At 39.0% G+C, this 24,270-nt stretch overlaps 3 protein-coding genes across 7 annotated transcripts in view; 1 reads left to right on the top strand and 2 right to left on the bottom strand.

The window, feature by feature from the left end:
• Positions 1-333: 333 nt before the first annotated feature.
• mob3c (MOB kinase activator 3C) lies at positions 334-6,324 on the bottom strand. Of its 2 annotated transcripts, none has more exons than XM_031318091.2 (4): positions 5,970-6,324; positions 3,491-4,084; positions 1,960-2,162; positions 334-777 (listed from the first exon to the last, which is right to left on the bottom strand). In XM_031318091.2, exons 2-4 carry the CDS (start codon positions 3,906-3,908, stop codon positions 748-750), a joined length of 651 nt encoding a protein of 216 aa, XP_031173951.1. In that variant the 5' UTR covers positions 3,909-4,084; positions 5,970-6,324; the 3' UTR covers positions 334-747. The 2 variants fall into 2 exon arrangements, with proteins under 2 accessions (XP_031173951.1, XP_035864498.1); XM_036008605.1 differs by having other exon boundaries at positions 3,491-3,925.
• Positions 6,325-9,422: 3,098 nt separating this feature from the next.
• elovl1b (ELOVL fatty acid elongase 1b) overlaps positions 9,423-24,270 on the top strand; it is a 21,654-nt gene continuing 6,806 nt past the window's right edge. The window contains exons 1-2 of one of the 3 annotated variants that reach the window (XM_036008593.1): positions 9,540-9,695; positions 11,845-11,848. The gene's annotated coding sequence lies outside the window, so the exon portion shown is untranslated. Of the gene's footprint in view, positions 9,696-11,844; positions 11,849-24,270 lie in introns of all 3 variants that reach the window. The other 2 variants (XM_031318089.2, XM_036008595.1) reach the window with 2 other exon arrangements.
• Positions 18,254-24,270, bottom strand: part of zfyve9b (zinc finger, FYVE domain containing 9b) — a 22,541-nt gene continuing 16,524 nt past the window's right edge. Inside the window, exon 13 of one of the 2 annotated variants that reach the window (XR_004899122.1) lies at positions 18,254-18,288. The gene's annotated coding sequence lies outside the window, so the exon portion shown is untranslated. Of the gene's footprint in view, positions 18,289-24,137; positions 24,150-24,270 lie in introns of those variants that run through there. The other variant, XM_031318087.2, reaches the window with a different exon arrangement.

Genomic DNA, 24,270 nt, shown 5'->3' with positions numbered 1-24,270 from the left:
GAATATACGGCTCACGACACATATCTACAATGTTTTATCATTATTATTTTTTAGTCTACAGTTAATCATCCATGTCTTTATTTATCCTGTGAAATATGTATGTATGTATGTATGTATGTATGTATGTATGTATGTATGTGTTGGTTTTGGCCTGAACCAAACCTTTAAAGCAAATATATGATTAAAAAGATATATAAGTAGCCTAATTGTCTTTTGTCTTTTCACTTATGTGGTAGAGTGTTGACTTTTATAATGAAAACAAATTCATGACCCAATGTTTTTTTGTACAAATGTTTGTGACGCAGTGCAAAAACACATTTGCAAAAGCGTTGATCATTTTTAGGCTACATTTTTATGTTCAAACTATGAAAAACTTCAAATAAAATACAAACTTTAATTCAACAAATAAGACTCAACACTGTATATAAAAAAAGATCCAACATAAACATACATGCACAGGAGGAAAGAAAAAGCATGAGTACAGGAGATGTATTGTAAACCAACACAAAGTCCTATAATGATGGCTTCAAGCACCACAGTTACTGTTAGTAAAAACCTCTGTGAGGGCACAGTGCCACCATCTGAAGAAGTGTGGTAGGTTAGTGGACCATCCCAGTTATGCTTAGAAAACCACTCATACAACTTTATGTAAAGTTGTTCTTTGTTTTGAGTGTTTTGAAGCCGATGATTTCTCACGGGGCTCAGATAATGTCAAAATGTAAACTCCTTTTGTCCATGTGGTTTTGTTTAATTGCATATCTTCTCTGTCATCTCTTTCTGTAGGAAAAGAAAAGAAAAGACATGTTTAACACATCAAATTCATATTGTAGGAGGAGATGAATGATTGTTACGAAGTGCAATCTACACTTTTAATATGAAACACATTATTTCTTATCATGAGACACTCTTGTTCCTTTAAAGGTGCCCTGCCACACAAAACCGTTTTTACTGGTATTTTTTTTAAATATGTTAGGTCCATATGTGTTTGTGTTATGTCGTGAATGTGAAAATGAACTGCTACCTCCTCTGTCAGCTCTAGCCACTGAAAAGAAATAAGCGGAGAAATCAGGCCAATTACAAAAGCTGGTCAGTCTGACGTGGTGTTGCCTGAGCTCATTACTATTCATGAGCTCGCCCAGTTGGGCTCGGTAAAGGATGCTGATAGCCAGGCTCTCATTAGCTAGCTGTTAGCCAGTCAGAGTCAAGCAGCTTAGCTCGTTGAATATTAATGAGAACTGGCAGAAATCGAGCTGAGTCTTCCTGCAGGCTTTCTATACCACGCTAGAATGGCTTGAAACAAGGTAACCAAGGCATTTGTTCCACAAAAAAATGTTACAGAGCCCATGGTAGAACTTCAGACATTACCACAAAGTAATGAAATACGTGTGGCAGGGCACCTTTAAGACCAACAACAACAACAACAACAAAAATAATATAATGAGGATAACTGAAGCCTTTTATTGACGCTTAGAGCACCATTTTCCATCTGGTCATATGTGATACAAACTCTGCTTCATTACTGCACAAAGTCAGTAACTTCTCTAATGGGAGTTGGTGTTTCAAACCTAATCATTTTCTGTTAACAAGGGTCTATCATGATTGAAAATTGTGGGAAAAGCGAATGCTGATTCCATTCCCAGTGTCAAATGGAAAATGATTGTTATCTTAGGGAGAACAAGTAGTCTGTGCGGTTTCAAACGAAAAAAAAAAATGCTGTAATTTTCTTTGCGCTGCATGTGCACCAGCCGGGAAGACACCCTGACATGGGGATAAAGCTCAATCTCACCAAGCATGCTGCACAATAAGGTTATAGATGGCAGGATGGCTGATATTTTCTGCGAGACTGACAGTAATTAGAGCAATACTGACAACCCTCCCAACACAAAACATCCATTTGATCCTCTTTCTCATGCTCCCCGTCTTCCATCTCACACATCTGAGGTCTTGCTATTGTCTCACCAGGGGCTCCAGTTCAGAGTGATCAATGAGGTTGAACTCTGAGATGAAGTAGTAGTAGTGCTTGTAGCAGGTATTGATGTGGGCCTCTGCACCCATGCTGCAGATGCTGTCAAAGTGATGGATGTAAACATGCACAAACACCCTGAAGAGACGGCTCAGGATCTTCTTGCACACCTGCTGGAAGTTCTTAGGAAAAGGTACACCTAGTGTGAAGAAAAAACGAGAAACGAGTTACAGACTTTAATAGACTTCCAACTGAGAAATTGTTTGATTTAAATCTGTCACAAAAAAAGTAATTATTGTCTTTATTGAAACCCATCATTTAGCAGATGTAATATTCTATAAGTAATACAATTTCTCCTCAACAGCATCAATTGTTGCGTTCTAGTCAGTAGCTTAATGAAAAACCAATTTACATGGACAATGTATTTAAGTGACAAGAAGCCACAGCCTCATTTTAGGTACGGGTTTGATAAAAGTGGACATAAAAGAGAAAAGATATGACCTGTAACTTAATACTGTATTGCACCTTTATTCAAAATCGTTTAACAACACAATTTTTCAGTTACATGAGGCCCCAGTCAGTCTTATAAGTGCCCTTTATGTCTTTATTTCTGCAGTTACTGTGGATTAGCTCTTCCTATTTGACGAAGTAGAAATTATAATTTGATTAAAAAAAAAAAAAAAAAAAAGAGAAAGTTTGTTTAGGAGGAAAATGAACAAACAAATATGACTACAAATAGGTTTGAGCCTAATCTTTAGTACATTTACTGCCACTATAACCAATAACATAAGAAGTTGTGTGAGTACATAATACAACTAGAGGGGCACTCTGAGAGCGCAGACCTCCGCCAAGGCATGCCCTATCTCACAATGTTAATGCAATGTGAATTTTCCTAGCCGGGAACAACTTTTTCTGATTATTCCAACACCATGCAGCACAAACTATCTGGCAATGTTTAACAAAAGTAAAAAAGTGTGTCTGCCCCGTGATTCGGATCTGCTCCAAAATATAATGGGTCCTTCCTTGGCCCATCTTACACCCATCCACCAAGTTTAATGAAAATGGGGCGTGTAGTTTTTTCCGTAATCCTGTCGACAGACAAACCAACCAACAAACAAACGGTCATAGAGACAAAACCCATTTACACCTATGGGAAAGGTTTTCATTTCACCTGACCTGCATGTCGGCAAGCAGCGCTCCCAGAGGACACTCTTGCAAAATCCACACAGAGAGGCCCCTGATTCTCTCCTCTAATAAATGTTGACTGTCAAATCTGGTGCTGAGATAAAATACCACCACCATCACCCATTCAATCTCCCCTAAATGTCAACCTCATTGTTTAATTAACCTCTGCTGGAATGTTATCATCCCATTTGAGATATTAATGAAGGGGAACAGCATTGCACCACCAGGCTGACACTTCAGCATTGATGCAGCACAACGTCAGTGCAAGCAGCAATCAATCATGTATTAGGTTACACACTCAATAATAGTTCTGATGCCTTCATTTGTAGACTCCTCACACACCTACTCTGGTGGGGAAGATGTCCTCATTATTGATGAGCGACTCTATCCAGTCCATCAGCAGGTTCATGTACTTAAGAGCGGGCAGCTTGGTGGGTTTCTTGTAGTCGTCACCGTCCTGCCACCTGTACTCGTACCTCAGCCCCCCAGACATGATGGGACACGTGCGCTCGGAGCAGTACTCGCTCACCGTGCCGTAGATCAAGTTGATCCTGTTGAAGAAATCCACCACATGGACCGCAATCCAGTCGTTGATGTTCTCTCCCTCCGGCAGCTGCACCACTTTCCTCAGGTCCAAGCCGGACTTGAGCGAGGCCTGGGCCTTCTTGTAAAGTTCAAAGCGCTGCGTGCCCGGTTCAAACCGCTTTCTCGGCCTGAATGTTTTGTCTTTGCTGAACACTTGTCCAAGACACAACGCCATTGGCTCAGCCGCTTCACCTGAGATAAGGGGAGAATACGCTCTCCAGAATAATAATTAGTTTTGCGTTTGATAAAGTGTCACCTTCCTGAGCGATAGAAACAGGATGGTTTCAGCTCGGAAATCAGGTCACAGGGGGTCAGCGTCTGTCATGTAAAGATTGCAGGGACCTCTTGTTTCTGTGAAGAAGAAGAAGAAGAAGAAGAAGAAGAAGAAGAAGAGAAGTCAGAGGCCTAATTCACTGCCTGTCAATCCACTGCTTTAGGCCAGAATGGCCAAAAATTGCGTATGACCAAAACATCAAAAGGTATAACTACAAACTGTACATATCATTGTGAAATTGTTTATAAAGGAGTCATATAAACCGTGAAGTAGGCATGACATCAAAATTCACAAGCCAAACATTTTCAAGAACTACATCATTAAAATGACTCATGTACATACTGCATAGAAAATTGTACCCCCCCACCACCCCAACTAAGGGAAAACCAGTGAGTTCATCCCAAATGTGACATTTTTGCCTCTACTGCTCTGTGCAACCAAGATGACCAAGATTTTCAGTGGCTCCCATGAATAAAAAATAGCAACAGTTTCAGTAGGTTGTGGCCAAATTCAGGCCACTAGAGTTGAACATAATTGAGAAAATGAATGGCATGCTGCGACTCACTAAAGATTAACCATTTCTAGAGAGAGTTTCTAGTTTCTGACAGAAAATGTCCACAGCACAATGATCGCTTTGCCTCGAGCCTCATTTAGAACTATGAGGTATAAAGGTAGATGCTATGACAAAGTAAGTTTGTTGTAAAAAAGAAGAAAAAATACACAACATGACAACCGATGAAAAACACAGTGTCAGTTCCCCCTTCTGGGAAATTAGTCCTAAGATATATGTAACACAACCAATACATTATTGACAAGTGATTTGTTTTTCTTTCTTATAGCTATTAACCATCTGGCTGATAATGCACACTGATCAGGAGCATGCCCTCGCTGAAGGGCTGGTTATGTGATCCAAAGCCTTTATTGTTATGATAATAAAACATAATGTCCTCATTTGAATATTAACTACAGTAAGTAGGTCATTATAGGAAAATAATGTGGGCAGTCCAAGTACTTCACATAATAGAAAGGGTTACATTTTATTGTGTTACACTCCTCTGAGTTGTGTGTTTCCATTCAGCAATTTGGAAGACTGTAGCATATGTTGATTTTGCAGATTTGACACTGCAGTCACATTTTAGTAACTGCGGTTGCAACATGATACTATGTCCGCATTTGTGTCCGATTTTGTACTGACTGCCTCAACGTTTCCTGTGGTTGTTTCTCTGTGACTCAGATTAGCAGAAGTTTCAGTCTCTGCATAATCATGTGTGCTCATGTTATGGACCATGTTATGATACGGTGGTTTGTTGTGAACTTCTGTTGCCCTCGTTTCAGAAGACTCACAATCCACAGACTCCTCACACTGGGTTCTGTTTGCTCTTATTCACACTGAAACATTGATGATTTCAAATGCAAACAGCATTTGAAATATGAGAAGGGTACTTTTTCTTTCCACTAGCTTTCACAGTCTGCCTGATCACCACACACCACTGGGGGAGCATGAATACGTGGTCATGAGATAGCTCCTAATTTGTCCATAACAAAAGGGCTTCTGAGGAAGGATCATAGTTACAAGTGTGTCATTCAGTATACTCCATTCAGGGAGAAACAGTTCCAGCTAAACATTAAACTTGGACACTTTTTGTACTGAAGACAGTAATGGTAGACAGTAACAGTAAAGAGACTGCATGTGGGACCGAGTGACATAAAATTTTGATCACTTTAAGTCTCCCAGCGTGCCTCAACAGCCTCAGACTAAAGCCTGTCTGATTACGCACTGTTGGCATGCTTTCACATTTTTTCTGGAATTGGCCTCCACACTGCAGGCTAACACAAGTCGGCTCAAGACCAGACACATAAATGAGAAAGAAAAAAAGAAGGCACTGCAAGTAACCAGAAACAAAGGAAGAGGGAGGTCAAAAACAAGAGATTACACAATGGAAAAAGCAGTCTGCACTGTACCTGGATGAAATCCTACAGCAGAGGAATGTGGTGGGAAGTTGTGGGAAGTTCAGGGAGGATTCAGGCTCCGGAGCCCTTCTCTTTAAACTCCCTGTGCAGGAAAGCTCCGGCAGCTCTGCCCCCCTCTAGCTCCTCTGGATCCTCTCCCTCTCTGCCGGGCACTAACAGACCGAGAGGCTCCAACTTCACTCAGCAGCAGAGACAACAGAGTAAAGAGAAAAAAAGTTGTTTGGCTTCTTTTCCTGTGGATGATGTCACATCCTGATTTTGCCTTCTGCCCTCTGTCGTCTATGTGTGTGTGTGTGTGTGTGTGTGTGTGTGTGTGTGTGTGTGTGTGTGTGTGTGTGTGTGTGTGTGTCAGTGCCTGTGTGTGTGTGGAGGACCTATAAATTGAAAGAGAAAAAGGGCTGGAAAAGGTCTTTCAAAACCCCAACTCAGCCTTCCCCATTTTCCATTTCTTTCCTTTCTTCTCATCCTGTAGGCAGAGGAGCCAGCCCTCTGGTAAAGGTCCTGAGAAAACAGCCCCTCCTCTTAAGCCACATATAGGACAGAAAGAGCAGAATGATCCCACAAACATTTCTGGATGTTTGGCAGTCCATGCCCCTCTTTATTGTGTGCAGTCTCAATAACATATCATTTAAATTCTTGGCCTTTTTAAGATATTGTCATTGAACTCAGAGCTGTACCTTAAAAAGAGAAAGTGCTAGTCTCCAAATAAAAGCTAGTCTCCAAATAAAATGCATTTAAATCATGAACAAATAAGGCATGTTTGACTGAAACTATTTACTGGTGCCCTTGGGGGCAGAGTGTTCTTATGATAGCTGCCCTGACGCGTTATTATGGAACCCACGTCACTTCTAGGAAAGGCCCGCCCTACGAAGCAGCTCGATAGGCATTGAATATTAGTCTCAAAGGTGAATGGGTGCCACTAAAATGAAGAGGGTGTCTATTTGTCTGCTATGTAGTGGCACTCAACCAGCAAAAAGATGCTGTCTAGACTCTTTGTGATATAAATCCCTCCAGAATGATAAAACAGTATAGAGAGGTATAGCTTTATGACACAATTTACATTTTCTAAGTTAAGGAGCAAAGGCATCAAAAGCCAGCAGTGCAGACAACTATGCCAGATTTGTGATGACAGCTGCCTTCCTTCCTAAGATTAAAATATCGTAACAGGGTTCAGTGTGTGTCCTGAACATTCCCAAAGTGTTTCACTGAGCTGCAGCAATCAAGCCAGTAGTTGAATTAAGGTGGTGAGAGTTCCAATTTTGGGGTCCTCTGTGGGGCAACAGGTATACCAAAATACAGGATTTTATTGCTTCCCTGACCTTTATCTCAAAACGCTTGATGTTGCTTGATAGGAAGAATTCTAAACCTCATCTCACACTCATTGGATTCAAGATGCATTGTATTTTAGGAGGTTAGAAAATATAAAGTATTTTTGCTGCTAAATTTGATTGCATTTTTACTTCCGTTTTTTGGAACATGTTGAAAGGTTATTGCTTTATATGTTTGACTATATGTGAAGCCAAACATGTGCTACAGTAGCAAGATTTAACCTAAGACCTAACTGCATGATTTTTTAAAATAATTTATATATATTTATACGCACACATATGTATGCATATGTATATAGGTAAATATGTATACATTTTGTTGAGTTTCTTATATATTTAATTCTACATCTCCATCTTTATACTATTCAATGCTTACTGGAAACTTAAATAAAAAAGAAAACAGACAAAAGAAAGTAGGTATTAATTGCAGTTACACAACATATCCACTTGGTGTCAATATATTGGTTATTATGATGAGTGCTGTTTTATGACACATTCTATAGTAAGGGTTTTCAATAAGTTATCATCAGAGGAATACCCTTTTTTCAGACTAGTAGGTGGTTTTGCGGATTAAATATAGTTCAGTGCTTATCAATTTGGCATAACATGTTTGTATACTGCACAATATATAAAGAAAGTAGCTTAAGGGTAAGTGAAAGACGAGTGTTTGATTAGCCAAACCCAATTCAAAAGGTTGAAGTCTTTAAAAACCAAAAACTGGTTAGGAGGTGTATATTATTTTACATACAACACGGATCTAACCAAAATATATGACTTCTACATACACAGTGTAAGGTTTTTCAAAAACTCCCAATGGTGACGGCATACACAGGAAACACACAGATTAGGCCTGCTGCTGCCCTATGCTCTACTTTTGTGTGGTGTTATCACCCAGAAATGTGACACAAGAGGAAATGCAACCAGCCAGGTCTTTTTTCCACCTTTGATTGTCACTCAGCATCGCACTCCCTGTCATTATTCCTCAAAAGCACGCTGCCTGTCCAAACAAACACGTTTAATGACACTTGTAGCTGTGGGAATGGGGTAAGCCTGTATATTGAACTGTGAATATGTGTTGCTACTATCTGTTCTCAATTAAAGTAAAAGTAAAATTAGAAAAATACATATATTCTAGGCATTTATATATCTTAGGTAGCTACATACTTATACCAATATTTGGAACCAGACACCTTCCAAGCTTTTTACTGGCAAGTCAACTTTTGTCTAAGTTACCATAAGGAGATATTTTTGTGTATTTCTGTGTCTTATGTGTGTCTTATGTGTGCATTAAACTATTTAAACATATGACTGATGGTGTGACGAGGACGAAGATGGATGGATGGACTAATGGTGTAGGAGGAGTTGTTTTTTTCTGGTTTAAAAATTCTCCTGGAGGTTTCAGGTACGTAAGAGAGTAAGAGAGTTTACAACCACACAGGTGGATGAGTTATGGTCATGCAAACAAAGCAGGTGTCTGATGCTGCCAACTCAATACAGATCCTCCATTCCCTCAGTAAATCTCTGTCTAATCATTATGGTGACGCTCACCATCAGAAGAGCGTCACCCACAGCATTGGAATTCCATTCATCTCACTTTAACAGGCTGCGAGTGTGAGATCACATTAAGTAATTAGATCATTTTTTAAATGTGTTAGGTAAACTGGCACATACCTGAGCAGAGGTAGGTTTACATAGTGTAAAATGCAAAACATCTGACAGCCGCTGTTTGACAGACATGTACAAGCAGACCTTTATCTTTACTCGGATTCTGTCATTCACTGCTTTGAAGCCTGAATAACAGTGTTGTATACATTATCTTGCTTTTTTATCCTGCCTGGTGGAAGATAACATCTGAATAAAAACCAATAAAAGGTGGAGGCAGATAGGCCTAGCTCAGGTGTGCTTTTAGCTTATTATTTTGTTACAAATATTATGGTTATGGAGATTGTTGTTTGATAGTTAGGTATTTATATATGCCTATTTTGGTGGTAATATGATGCCATCTATATACTTCTGCCTCTTTGCTCTCTTTACATCAAAGACTAAAATGGAGTGTAGCTGTATAGCAGAGTTTAGATATCCCCTCCCATCAGAAGCAGCACACAATTGGTCTGAGAAAGGTGCCAATTAAAAGTCTGTTAGAATGAATCTGCCGCGGATTGATTTTGTATCGGTGATGATTGACATTTGATACAGTGAGTTGGTTACGTCCATATTAGGCGACCAACTCACAGCAATTACAGAGATGACTCCACCTTTTTCCAGCTCCATCAAAGGGGGTTGCGTCGAGAGATTCAAGCGGAAAGGAAGAGGAAGCAGAGCCGACTTCACCCAGTCGCTAGACGAAGTTATCAGCCTGCTTTCGACAGTTTTCGCAGGTTAATTTCCAGTGAGTACTTTCTAACACTTTTTTTCTACAGTAGTTTAACAGTTAGCAATATGTAGGCCTACGCAACGAGGTTTTAGTTCGTGTCAGGTGCGTTTATTTATTATTTTATGCGCTGCCAATTTCCGTAACGTTATATTCAAATTATATTCATTCATGTGGCTTAACTTGTTGTGTTTCTTTATAATGAGAATAGCTTAGACGTAGACTAAAAGACACAGATTAGTTTGCTGTAAATTGAGTAGGCGCGAGTCACCTCTGACCTTGTGTACGGCGGTGTTGTGCCCAAAAGTGTACCCCCTGTGTAGTTTGGGGATTACATTTGCACACCAATTAGTTTAGCTATTTTGGCTATTGGTGGTTCTGTATCGGTCTGCTTCTCATCACTTGCACCTGTGCTGTGGACAAAGAGTTCATTGACAGCCGGCTCTCTCTCCGCTCAGTGGCTATTGTTACTCTGCACTTTGAAGGCAGATGCTAATGTTGACGGTCTTCTTTTTGTTAATGGTAGCTGCCATACATCTTCATGCTAAGTGAAACAGAGAACTCGTAGATGTGTGTATGCATGTTTAACAACTAGGTTATGAATTAGCACATACAGTATCAGACTGGTCGATCACAAGTAAAACTTATCCTGCTGGCCAAATGTTATAACGACAACTGTATCTAACGGTTCAGCCTCGTTTTCACTAAGCAGCACTCTAAACCAGAGATACATCCGTGGGTCCTGCATCTTGTTTTAAGCTCATGGTGGCCCCAGTTTGTGACTCGTGTAATATCAGAGAGGCACATACTGTATTTGAAAATGGGTCCAGTTTTCTCGCAAGCACAATTTTTAAGACGGGTGTTATTTTCTTCAGGTGTTTAGCTGAGTATTTGTCTATTTACCAGGCTACGATTAATGTGATTAGCCTGTGTCAAAGGTGATGCAGCCTAACTATCTACCACGTGTCATATAGCATATAGGCTACTTATTACATGCATACATATATTTTTTTTTTAGATTGTAGTATTTTGTTCCAGTAAAACACATTTGACTCATTTGAGCAAGAGGAGGAGTTGAACTTTCGACAAAAAGTGATTATGAATACATGAGTAAATATTAAAGATAACGTTCTCGATAATGACTTTGATAATGTTGTCACGCACCTCCTTTATTGGGTGCAACAGTATTAGTCATGTCAAACTCTTGTTTAATTTCACCATTCTGGGAGAAAGACAGAACCAACCACACCTAATTTTTACAATGCACAATGAATTAATCAATCAGTTTTATTGGTCACATGAAATCGTACATGGTACAATTCCGGTAACATGTTGTCCCATCAGCTCTTTCAACGTTTGCATGATTCACCATAAAGCAGAATGAGGCCGTCAGATCGGCACACGGCACTGGAAAGAATACTGTGAGGCTAAAATTGTAGGTTTTTTTTACCACACAAGTAAGTGCCAGTTGACATCTGAAAATGATCCAGATACAAGTAGTCATGCTAAGATGACACTGTTTACATGGCCACATTTGAATGAAAACACTTGTTTGTGCAATGCATCAGTAACTGTTTGCACATTGAAAACAATTTACAAAATATATTTTTACCAAAAAAGAAAGTGCTAAATATGTTGCAGCAGACCCTGATCTCCTCTCTCGTACTGGCGGGGCCTCATTGATGGTTATCTTCTCAGATGTTGGCCTCCTAAGGCTGTTTATGGATCACTAACTCTGTGTAGACATGTAAACATTAGCTGTATAATGAATGTGGGATGGAGACAAAGGGCCTCAAGGTCAACAAGCCCAGGTGAACTCACTGATAGTAATGTAAACACTACGGCAGCACTGTGACTGTTACCACTCTAGCGTTGCATGTTGTTTTCACTTCCTCAACTTCCAAAGTCAACACCCTCTCTGAAGGATTCACATTTTTAAGGCAAGTTTCAGCCAGTTGAAATGACATGATGGACTCTCTTTAAACCAGGTTGTTCCTCCAAGAAAACTTTTGCAGGCTGAGCTGGGTGTGCTCATGCAGCAGTCAAACTTCACACAGTTGAGCGCTGTCTTGTCCTGTTGGTTACTGAGCAGCTGTAGTAAAGTGCTGTGCTCGATAGTGGAAAATGTTAGTCATGCATGTTTCCCTTACCACATATTCCCAACCAGGCTGGTGTTAAAGGGATCCTTGTCACTTCTTGGTGACTTCCCTGAAGCACAAACTGTAACTCTTTGCTTGCTTACTTGTCAGTTAACATGGCCCCTGTTTGCTTTGTACGTTAGATAATGTTACGGAAGTTACGAATGCCAGTAAGAGTTCAGTTGAGGATACTGTTATCTGTTACAGCTACACCTTGATAGTTTTAGTTTGAGACAATGTTGTTTTCATACAGTGTACACCTTGTCTAGTGCAACTTCCAAACCACTCACGCATTTTGGTTTCATTGGATTGAATTGACTTTTCACACAAACTGACGAAAAAGAAGAGTGAACTTATCTTTTAACACTGACCACCGGTTTGCAGTTTCCCTGGTTAAAAACAGTCAGTCAACTTTAAGTTTGAATCCACATGAACCAACGCAGCAGTAGTATTTTGCACTACAGCACGTGCTTCAGTGTGAATTTACCATTTGAAGCTGCTTTTTAGTGGCTGTAATAGTAGTACAAGGTTTTGATTATACAGCTTGTCCAAGGACAATCTATGCACATATTTAACCTTTGTGTGGTGTTCATATTTTTGTTACACAGCCAATGTTCCCGGGTCTGGTGGACCCACCACATTATTAGGCTTTTAAATCAATACAGCCATAACATATCATCATAACAATGATATATATATACACATCATTTATGGTTCATATTTGCCATTTACCCCTGTGAGATCACATTTATGATCATATGATATGATATCATCATATCATTTTCGTTTTTTTGTGAGAAATTCAATTATAAAAAAGGTTAAAAAAAAATAGAAACAAGATTTTTGATCATTATTGGTGCTTATTTCTTAGAACTTTTTTAATACGTGGGCCGTTATAACTGACGTTCTCAACTACAATTCAGAGTTGTTTGAACTGCAGAAATCTGTTTAGAATAATGCAACAAGGACGAAGCCTGTAAACTGCGCTGTTTGTTTATTCAGAATGGAACGGATCGCAAATGGATCCGAATGAAGAAACGTAAAAAAAAGAAACAATGATGAACAACATATTGTTGTCACTGCCCACGACTTGTGTAAACTGCTTCCATACCTCCAACTTTCCTCCACACTTGCTCAAAAGGTAATTCTCCTGTTTTTCTTTTTTTCTTTACATCCTCAAGCTCCATGTTGCACTTAAGATACACAATACAGCACAGCAGCCCGGTGTGATGCGTGCGAGAGGAGGAGACTCCGCGCATGAAGTACTGCATTTTGTAACTGCAGCCTAAATTTTGTACACATTTGTTACTTTTATATAGCTTATATATATATATTTATAATATTTCTGATTATGGCATAGCTTTCTCCCCACCCAATTAGGCTAAATAGGTAATGGATAAAAAAAAAAAAAAAAAAAAAAAAAAAAAAAAAAATTGCTTGATCAAGGGTCCGGCCCAGGCCCGGCCCGAGGATAGTGGCGGAAAATAACGGCCCGAGAATCTAAACTCTAATAGCAGGTGCAGAAAGACAACATAGTTTCATGGCACCTACATTTAAATACACTCGGGTCCAGTAGACCCGAACACCTCATATGTATATTATATATATATGTATATTATATATATATATATATATATATATATATATATATATATATATATATATATATATATATATATATATATATATATATGTTATATGTAGGGGGGGGGGGTGTACCATGTGCAGTCATTGACAGTAAGCTATTTTTTATGTTCTTCACAGAAAATGAGCCAAGGCCAATGAGTTTGAGTTAGAAGAAATAATAAATAGCATCATTTTTCTTTTAGCAAACATTGAAAACGGGTCCCACAGACCCAAACACCACACAAGGGTTAAGTATAATATATAAAATCAAACAATTCAGCACACGGGGAACCACAGAAGTGAAGAAGAAGTGAGAGCAGGGTGGTGGTTATGCACCAGTTTAGTTCAACACTAGTAATACGTAATACTACGTAATAACTTAGTAAATAACTGTAACATGGTTCTGAACAGTGCAAGGATAAGAAAAGTTTAGTGTTTCCCACAGAATAAAATTCTATTTGTGGTAGTGGCTGACAGGGTTAGGCATTGGAAAGATGGCTGTGTGTTTTGACCAGAATGTCTGGACAGGTGGCAACATGTTAAGGTGTGTTTAGTTTTATCAGTGACTGGTTAGGTTTTTTTTTAGTTTTTGTGTGGTCCTGTAATTATTACTTTGCCTGTTGTAATGTTTTAATAATACAAACAGCTGCATCATATTTTTTTTGGAACTTCAGACTAAAGGTCAGATTTAGAAAAAATAACCACAGTTATTACAAATTGTAAAAATATAGAACTGTTTCAGATGTTGGTGCAACTGGCTATTGTTTTCACTTTCTCTCTGTTAAATGAGTCAGATTAGAAAATTGCAGATGTAAATTTACTACGGCTTTTTTTTTTTAACACGTGTGCATGTTTGAAACTATCAAGTGGAAGTTCCTGTCATAGTAGCATGTTAGGTATTCTTGTTAGACAGATGTGTCATTCCAGTCGTGGTTACGTCTTGCATAATAATCCCAACCGGTCTACAGGGCCAGGTTTACACGTGACCCAGATATCAAGTCTGGAGTTGTTTTGTTAATGAGTTTGAGCATGCTCTCCCATCAGACACTCACAACGGCACACACCCTAGAGTGGGCAAGAAAAAAAACAGACTTTTTACACAAATGTGTGAATCCCTTTCTGTGGTTATTGGCGCTAGTGGGCAAATGATAATGAAGTGAAACAATATTACAATTGGTCTGGGTATCGTTGCACGGATAGAAAGCCATCCAGATGTGCACCAATCAACTTGGGAGTAGCATAGTTAAGTTTCCTGATTGGAAAACTTGAAAAAAAAGTAATTTAATTGCCTTTTTTAATTGTTGGAGTAATCTGTCAATTCAGGTGCCAAAGAGTACTTGCTTGCACTAAATATGAACCTACTAACTGTATTAAGTGCAATCTGTAAGTGTTTACATTTAGTCTTATCATCATTCAGATATCAGGAGGTTGTCTCAGGACAGACAGTGGCGTTCGAGTGTTTCAGGTGATGGCTTGTTTTTGAAGGGGACCCTCCTATGTAAATCCTGGTAATTATTCCTCTGTGTTTATGGGTTTAGTTGGAAATCCCTTTCAGATTACTAAACTGGCAGAATACTTTACACAGCTCTCGAATCAGAACTTGTGCATTTTTGCAGTCTTGAGCATTGACTCCCAATGTACCATCAGCTACTTGCAAGTTGGATGTTTTTTTCCGTTGCTTCAACCATCGTTTAAATAATTTCGCAAACATTGTACTATCCACTAGGGCTGGGCGATATGGAGAAAATCAAATATCACAATATTTTTGACCAAATACCTCGATATCGATACCGCAACGATATTGTAGTGTTGGCTATTGGTGCTTTCACAAAATATTTATACAATGAGATTTTTGATAAATAATCATCAGTAATGTGGATATAACTTCAATTTGTGTTTATCTGTTCCGTATTTTCAATGATAAAAAAAAAAATCAATTGATCTTAAAAAAAAGTAATGTGGATATAACGACTAAGTGGTTAAAGGCAAATAATAGAACAGTTACAACAGCCAGAAAATGACATCACTTTACTGTAATGCAGCCTTTAAAACCAGGAAAAGACAACACTTATGCCATATTACGATATCCAAAATTTAAGAAGATACCTAGTCTCATATCACAATATTGATACAATATCGATATATTGCCCAGCTCTACTACCCACGTTCCTTTGCTGAGATCTCCATAAAACAGCTGCATCCCTAAAAATATATCATACAGAATGTTTTTTTTAAAAGCTCCAGGTTAAAGAAAATCAAAGGTGAAGTAAAATTACAACCCAAAGTGTTTGTTATTAACACCCGTCACAGTTTACAGAACACCTTCCTGGTTCAACTACAGTACTTTAGTTTCCATTGTTGTGTGCACACAGTTTTCCTGTGCAAGGAAGGTTATTGTAGACACTACAGGTGCTTACAGTATATTTGGTTTTTACCTCTAAAATGGTTTAGATAATCTGGCTGAGTTTACTACTTGTTTGCACAATTAAGTTCCTTGTTTGATATCTCCATGTTCTCACATACCAGCAATTACTTTGAGTACAATATAATCCTAACTATTGGGAAACCCAAGTTATGATGAACCAAAATTACCCTTTAACATTGTGTAATTAATGCCACTTTTTATGTGCAAACTAAATTGTCTAGTTTCTAAGATACAACAGTTCTTTAGCTTAATTATTTGCAACATCATACCTAACCAGTTGCAGCAATCTTTGCTCATAACTCAGGTGGGATCAGATAATTCTGCAGGTCAGTGGGTGGAGAATGCCACCATGCAAATTCACTTTTCTCCTCATTCTGCTCATTCAGAAGGACCCATGCAGTATTGTTGTCTGTGGAAAGTTCCAGAAATCGGAGTCGTTGAGACCTGTCGAGGGGGGGGGATGGGGGGGGGGGGGTAACGTGAAGAGAATGAGACCAGTGTTAAATGGCCGACCTTGTCTGAATACTCGCAGGTACTGTAGGGGTGATACTTATCCCCCACTGTGTGCGCGCGCGCACACACACACACACACACACACACACACACACACACACACAGAGAGAAGGGGAGATGGTGTAAAGATGTCAGTGTCCAGACAAGTTGAGCAACATTCCTGTGCTGGGGGGGGGTAACGGTACCTACGACTTAAGCCTTTGATTGTTTAAGTTTGTTTGTCTTTAATATGTATTAAAATATATGCATTTTGTTTCAATTTATACCACATATCTGCATGGCTGGAAACTAATGGCCACATTCAAATCTAGATGTGCAGTCACTTTTGACAGAGGACATTTGTAAGAATAGCCTTTTGATTTCGATTATGCAACTGACAATGTCACCAACCCGTGCATTCTTACTGTATATTCAGATGCAGGAAAAGACAAGGTTGCAGAACAGATACAGAGTTTATCCTGTGAGATTTCTTTTAAAGAGACCAGAAAAGTTTGCTATAGATTGACGTTTTCTAAGAGTTTGTTAGAAGTGAGGAGGATTTTTCTTTTAAATTCAGTGTTGTCTAAACTTTGACATGTAATAAACCCGTATTTACGCTAAATGTTTTACTGCCAAGTGTCTTATTGACCTTACTGGATTTTTTAGGCTGTTGCACATTGGTGTTTTTTATTATCTATTTTACACAAACAACTAATTTTGGCACTTTTTTTTTTTTGACAGGAAAATTTGGTTACTGAAGAACTGTGATAGATTTCACACAGATGTGATAAGGAATAATTACAGATGTAAAATAACACCAACCAAGATGACAGTGATAGCCAATATATATTTATAACTGGAATGTTTACTGGAAAACATTTGAAATAAACAGTAACTTAAATAAAATGACTAAAGAAACAAAAAGTATTAAGCTTAAATATACATTATTGAAATATGTGGCCTATTGCAATTTCTGTTTGCATGTCTGCCAACCAACATATACCAATACTATATATAATACCTATATATATATAATACCTATATATATATATATATATATATATATATATATATATATATATATATATATATATATATATATATATATATATATATATTTTATATAGAATACTATAAATCTATAAAACAATCCAATCTTTCAATAATATTAAATCATTGAAATATTGTTTTAAGCTTTACTGTGCCTGTATGTGTGCTTATGTTTCTAACCAGGCAGATGTTATCAGGTGCACACGTTCTCTGCCACTCCTGTAGACCCTGCATGGCTCAGACCAGTTTGTATTTTAATGTATATGTAAATTAAAAGCTTTTCAACTTGGCCCTCCTCATTGCTCAACCTGTAATGTTGCTGACGTAGTCCTCCTTGTAAAGCTTTCCCGATTGTGGCATATATGTCATAGGGCTTTTTCTTTGGATGACAAAGCCGCAGAACGAGTTTGGATTACATTAGATCATCATTTTTTTTGGAGTCAGCTCTTTTTTTATCTCTGTTATCTTGAGACACCGTTACGTAGGCCTGTCACGATAACAAATTTTGCTGGACGATAAATTGTCCCAGAAATGATTGCAATAAACGATAATATTGTCGTTCTGAGACCATTTTCATCTAATATAATGATAATGGCATACTAATGCAGGTACACCTTTTCAAAGATCAATAAACTTTTATTTCTAAAGAATATTTAACACTGGAACTGGAAGACATTTTAAATATCCACAATATGTCTTTGATCTCCTTTAGTATGTCGTCTTTCACGCTGTTGTACAGTTGTGTAATTGCCGTTTGTGACACGTATGTTCTCCCAGGCAATTCGTACTGGCTGTCAAATGTTTGCAGCATTCGTCGAGTGTTAGTGCGATAGACTAGACTCTATACACACACACACACACACACACACACACACACACACTTCTGTTTACTGATAGCTATCGTTTACCTCAGGCTAATTTATTAGCTAGTAAGTGGCGATTTTTGGCAGCCAGCCTTCCAAAAGAAAGCACAATGAAATTAAATAACCGATCATTAACCGCTTACCGACAAGCAGGTAACGGAGCCTCTGACACACTTTACGCACTCCGTATCCGCGGACAGCTGTAGGCTTGTACCGGTTAATGTTCTGTGCATTGTCGGACACATACAGCCACTTTCCTGAAACCACTTGCGAGACTGACAAGTCCATAGCGTTGTGTATGTCTGAGCCTGTCTCCACCGCCTCCACCTGCAGGTTGTCAACTGTGTGCTTTGAAATGAAAGGGAGAAAACAGGACGCCGAGTAACACGGCGGATATTGCTCATATAATTGCTCAAGATAGCGCCTTAACTGCAAAGTGCTGTGGGAAACCCTGCTCCAACAACTAGCGTTTTCTCTGTCTCTCTCTCCGCCAGGAGTCCCGCCTCCCCCAACACAAAGACCATGCGACTGACAAGAGGGTTCTCTCCTCGTTACGCTAAGGAACCGAGAGTGGTCATTCAGTCTCTTTGAGAGAGAGAGAGAGAGAGAGTGAAAAAAAACACAAAAGCATGCAAATCGAAATTATCGCGGCCGGAAAAATTATCGAGCTCATTTTTTTTTAATCGTGCAATTAATTGATTTATTGACTATCGCGACAGGCCTACCGTTACGTCAGACACATTTGGACTGAGAAGACTTGGTGCCCAGGGAGAGCACCCTGACTCATGCATAGTTTCCTCTTCAGTGAGTTTGTCATCCTGCTGGCTTGACTGGAATGTGTGATTTCGTTATGTGACTCTAGTAATCACTTAGCTGATACTATCTGTTTTAACTTGGCATTCACTCAATTCAGTCAGGAACACTCTTGTCATAGATTTAACCATTTATTGCAAAAAAAAAATGGAAATACAGTTATGCTTGGCGTTGATGGCTCCGCTCTTGAGAATGCTCCCTGGACCAGCCAAGCAGCATGCTAAACTGAAACAGGGAGCCCATGCAGAAACCCCTCTGGGTAAAAAAAAAAAAAAAGAGTGAGCCAAAAGAAAGACATTGAAAACCATTTTAAACTTTGAGTCATGTTAGGACTCTAAACTAGGAAGGTGGAGGCTGGGGTGGTGGAGGCAAAACGTTGCCAGCAGCAGCAGTGAGTGAAGCAGCGTCAGTGTAGCAGGGATCAGGGAGAAGGGAGTCACATTTAAAAGTTCCGACCTTGATGTGAGAATGGCTGTGATTGGTATGTGTGATAGGAATGATAATTCAATCAGTGGGCGTATGACTTCAACAACTAATGCTAAGCTTAATTTTTCAGAGTAATGTTGTTGCCATTCCAGACTTTCTGCTGACTTGTTTAAAAAGTTGTGAGCACAGGAAGAGACCAAACTGTCAAACATTAGCATAACATATTTTGTCCAGAATGCTAGTTCTGAGCAGAACCACTTAAGGTTGAAATACCATGTCATTAACCTTTTCATTTTTGCATCAATCTCTGAAGGGAATGCCTCGACGATATGACCTGGCTTTGATTCTGCTCATCCTTGTACGCGACAATGGAAGTTATTTACATTGCATAGCTTGACCTGACATTTGTACCTTGGCAGCAAAGTCAGACTCCTCACACCAGTATGTGACATGCTGGTGGAAATTCTGGGAGACTTGTGCTTACTGCTATAATGCAGCTGACACCCACACATTCCTGCTTTTACACTTTCCAGCCTATCATTCATTGGTATTATACTGTTTTGGTTTACGAAGATTATCAATACTGTAATTTAGAATCACAATTTGGCAGTTGTATGTCAAACACACTTGAAATCCACATTCAATGAATTTGATGCATTTTAGGATAAAGTTATAGTTTTCAGTAGGTAGGTCACTCAGTACTTTGTGTAATGAATTGATTGGATGACTTCTGTTTTCTGTCACACATCAGTTGTGAACCCATACTGTGTGTCTTTTAAATTTGAAATGTTTTTGTGGCTCTATGAAAATTAAAAATAGTATCTATTAACAAGTCTTATTTTTAATTTCATTGGTGTAAAGTTTTATTGACGGAGCACAGTTAATCTGTGGTTTGGTTTTTACTTTGATAAAATACACCTGATAACAAATAGTCGAGGCTTTTACTTAACTAGGGTAGGGCTGTGCTCGATTAAAGAAATTCTTAGTCGACTAACACTCATTCAATTGTATCGACTAATCGATTAGTTAATTTAAATCGACAGATCTGTAAATCTGAGTTTCTCTGCAAAGAGTCATGCAAAAGCACCACTTTAATTCTTGTGTTTACCAGGGATGTGCTCATACGTTTCTTGGAAATAAGTCATTCAGCATGAAAAAAGCATAAAACATGACTAATCGACTAAAGAAATCTAAGTTGACTAAGACCAAAACGACCGATTAGTCGACTAATCGACTAAGAGGGAGCAGCCCTAAACTAGGGTTACCATAACTTTAACTTTTACTCTCTTACATGACTGCTTATGGTTTGTTTTGGTTTGATGGAGCCTTTTTCAGTCACACACTGGCATAGTCTGAAAGAGGGCAGTTTTAATTATTCCATTTCAGAAGTCGACCATAGGTAAATAACTACATTTGTAAACCGCCCTAATTGGAATTTTCTTGAGTTGCTTATTCAGCAAGGTGGAGAGGGCTGTGTTGGTTTCCAAGGACAACATTGCTATCATGTTTGAAATGGCTTTGTCTGTGACTAGCAGAGAACGATGATTTAGAGTGACAGGTAAAACCAGCCGAGTCCATCAGATGCGGTGCAACGCTGAAGACGTCACGGCATTTACTGTGACATGATCACTCACGCAATGCTTTCAGATGTCTGATATGAACAGCCAAGTTCAACTACTGTAGTATAATAGTGTGCTTTCAATAGCAATGTGTGTGCAAAATGTATTTTTCTTATAGGCCTTCCACTAAAATGAACTAAAATTATCCATAAGCAGAAGATTTTACTTTTGTTTTTTTCTCCTTGGAACAACTGGGTGTGACCTCCTTACACAACACGCTCAGAAGGTGTTAAGCATTATTGTATGAGGCATGTCTTCCCTTTGCAGCAATCATTTTGGTCTGCTATTAACCATACTATCCAACCCTGAGCAAACATGAAGCTTTTATGACTATTTATGGCGCTTCCTAGCTCGAATGTAATAGATTTTTCTCTGAAAGGCTGTCATGTGTCGCACTCCCTGTAGTTGCCAGTAAACTGGAAACGAATGCTTTAATGTGTGAATACATGATGCAAGCATGCTGTGGCTCTGTGCCAAATATTAGGCAGACAAACAACAAAAGTACACAAATGGAAAGAAATGCAACTACTCCTGACTTGTTTCAGGCATTTTATCCATGATATGGATCGTCTCCCAACAGAGAGAGAGAGAGAGAGAGAGACATGGAAGCTAGTTTTGCTTTATGGGTGTTGGTCGGCCAATAAAGAGGTAACAATGGCCCCCTTCATGATAACAGAGACTCCTCTGATTTCTCGCCAGCTGCCTGTGAATAATAATATCAGCCCACCCTTGAGCAAAAACTTACAGGGCGACTCCAGAGTTATGCGTGTTTCTCTACGTGTGTGTTAGGGCTGTTGGAACGAATTCAAAAAGTTGAATATAATTTGAATATTAAAAAAAAAAAAAACTATTCAAATGCTGAAATTACTATTCAAATATAATTTTTTTATAGATTTATTTTATGTTTATTTTTTTTTAACGTTAGCTAATCTCCCTCTTCTCATGTCACGTCTGATGAACAATAAGTACAGGAGTGAGAAACACAAGACATTGTGAGGTAACTTTGTGTACCGAGTAACGTTGGTACAGGGGGGAGTGACAGGCTGTGGCTGGAAATCGGAAGGAGGATGGGAAATAGTTTTAACATGACTTTAAAATCGATATCCAAAATGCCAAAATGCTTAAGTTATCAACAGTTAGCTCGTTCTGGTTTCCTAACTGCGTCGCGAGTTTTGGAGTTCATGGAGACAGCTAGCTAACGTTAATGTCAGCTGCCCTACAGCTGTCAGTCGAATTTATAAACTCAGCAAAAAAAGAAACGCCTCTTTTTCAGGACTGTATTTTAAAGATACTTTTGTAAAAATCAAAATAAGTAGAGATCTTTATTGTAAAGGGTTTAAACAATGTTTTCCATGCATGTTTAATGAACCATAGACAATGAATGAAAATGCATCTGTTGAACGGTCAAAAAGACAATAACTTAAGGGCGGTAGGCAATTAAGGTCACAGTTAAAAGAAAATTAGGAAAGTAAAGAGTAGGGCTGCCACCTCTTAGTCGATTAGTCGACTAATCGGTCGTTTTGGTCTTAGTCGACTAAGATTTCTTTAGTTGTCATTTTTTATGCTTATTCATGCTTAATTACTCATTTCCAAGAAACTTATGAGCACATTTCTGGTAAACACAAGATTTAAAGTGGTGCTTTTGCAGGATTAATTGTGGAGAAAGTCAGTTTTACAGATGGTTAATTGACTACATTTATATTGTGCTTTTCTAGTCTTAACCACCTCTCAAAGAGCACAGCTCTGTCGATTACATCAACTAAACGATTAATCGACAAAATCATGTAAGTGTTAGTCGACTAAGAATTTCTTTAGTCGAGGACAGCCCTAGTAAAGAGACCTTTCTACTGACTCTGAAAAACACCAAAAGAAAGACGCCCAGGGTCCCTGCCAATCTGCTTGAACGTGCCTTAGGCATGGTGCAAGGAGGCATGAGGACAGCAGATGTGGCCAGGACACTACATTGCAATGTCCCTACTGTGAGACGCCTAAGAGCGCTACAGGGAGACAGGAAGCACAGCTGATCGTCCTCACAGTGGCAGACCACGTGTAACAACACCTGCATAGGATCGGTACATCCGAATATCACACCTGCGGGACAGGTACAGGATGGCAACAACAACCGCAAGAACTGGCCAGTCTGGTGCAGTACATGAGGAGGAGATGCACTGCAATACTTAATACAGCTGGTGGCCACACCAGATACTGTATTAATACATACACACACACACACATAACATTTTAACAGCTATATTCTCAGTAACGTGACAATCTGCAAGAAACAGGTTGCTTATAAATCACTAAAGTCACTAATAGTGGCAGCACCATTTGGCTTAGTTATCAATGCCGTTACAATCGTGGTTAACACTATAGTTACTTAACTAGCTAGTTTATTACAAATCGTTTCGGCTGTGCTTTTGAACATGATGTCATTGTGCTAACCGAGAAACGTTAGCCTTAACAGAGCCGCTTCAATACACTTGTTAGATAATGTTTCATTACAGAGTTCTGTCGATTTGTGTTTGTCGCTGTGTGCTTGGTGGAAAATAATGTAAACAGAGAGCAGCGTGCCAGAAATGCAATGCGCCATGACGTAGGTCCCCTTCAAGGCCAGGCTGATGTTGGAAGTCCCTCTAGTGGACAAAAGTGTAACAACAACCACATGCTTATAGTGGCATTGACAATGCATAAGCCTGAGTAGTGTAGTAAAGGCTGCATTTGAGCATTAAATGTTCAAATATTATTCAAATAGTTAAAAAAACAACAAATTAAATTTGAATGGTATTATAGAAGACTGACAGCTCTAGTGTGTGTGTGTTTCAGTGGGTGGAGGGCATGTAAAGGGGGGGGCTTGTTGAATTCAGGGCGGCAGTCACAAAGTAGCAAGTCGCATTATATTTCGGTGTGTTTTGTAGTATGGGTTTAAATAGGGGCCATCTCTCTCTCACCCCAGTTGTACTCTCTCTTGGCGCCCGCTTGCACACAGTGCTTGCTCTCTCTGGCTCAGCCTCTTTCCCTCCCTCTCCTTCTGTGAGCTAGTTATTCATCCACTGTGTGAGTCAGGGAGGGTGGGGATTCGGAAGACTGCTGTACCAGTCACACTTTGTCAGTTTACTTTCTCATTCCCTTACCCCATCTCTC

This window comes from Sander lucioperca, chromosome 2 (genome assembly GCF_008315115.2).
Source record: "Sander lucioperca isolate FBNREF2018 chromosome 2, SLUC_FBN_1.2, whole genome shotgun sequence".
NCBI lineage: Eukaryota > Metazoa > Chordata > Actinopteri > Perciformes > Percidae > Sander > Sander lucioperca.
The sequence above is the reverse complement of the archived record's forward strand: the minus strand, read 5'-3'. Positions and strand labels throughout refer to the sequence as shown.

Bases quoted from the DNA above. Each gene is read 5' to 3' on its own strand.
- mob3c (XM_031318091.2), bottom strand. From the start codon at position 3,908: ATGGCGTTGTGTCTTGGACAAGTGTTCAGCAAAGACAAAACATTCAGG. The intron at 2,163-3,490 runs GTGTGTGAGGAG...TCTTCACACTAG, and splicing joins CATCTTCCCCACCAGAGTAG to GTGTACCTTTTCCTAAGAAC. The intron at 778-1,959 runs GTGAGACAATAG...CTTTTCCTACAG, and splicing joins ACTCTGAACTGGAGCCCCTG to AAAGAGATGACAGAGAAGAT.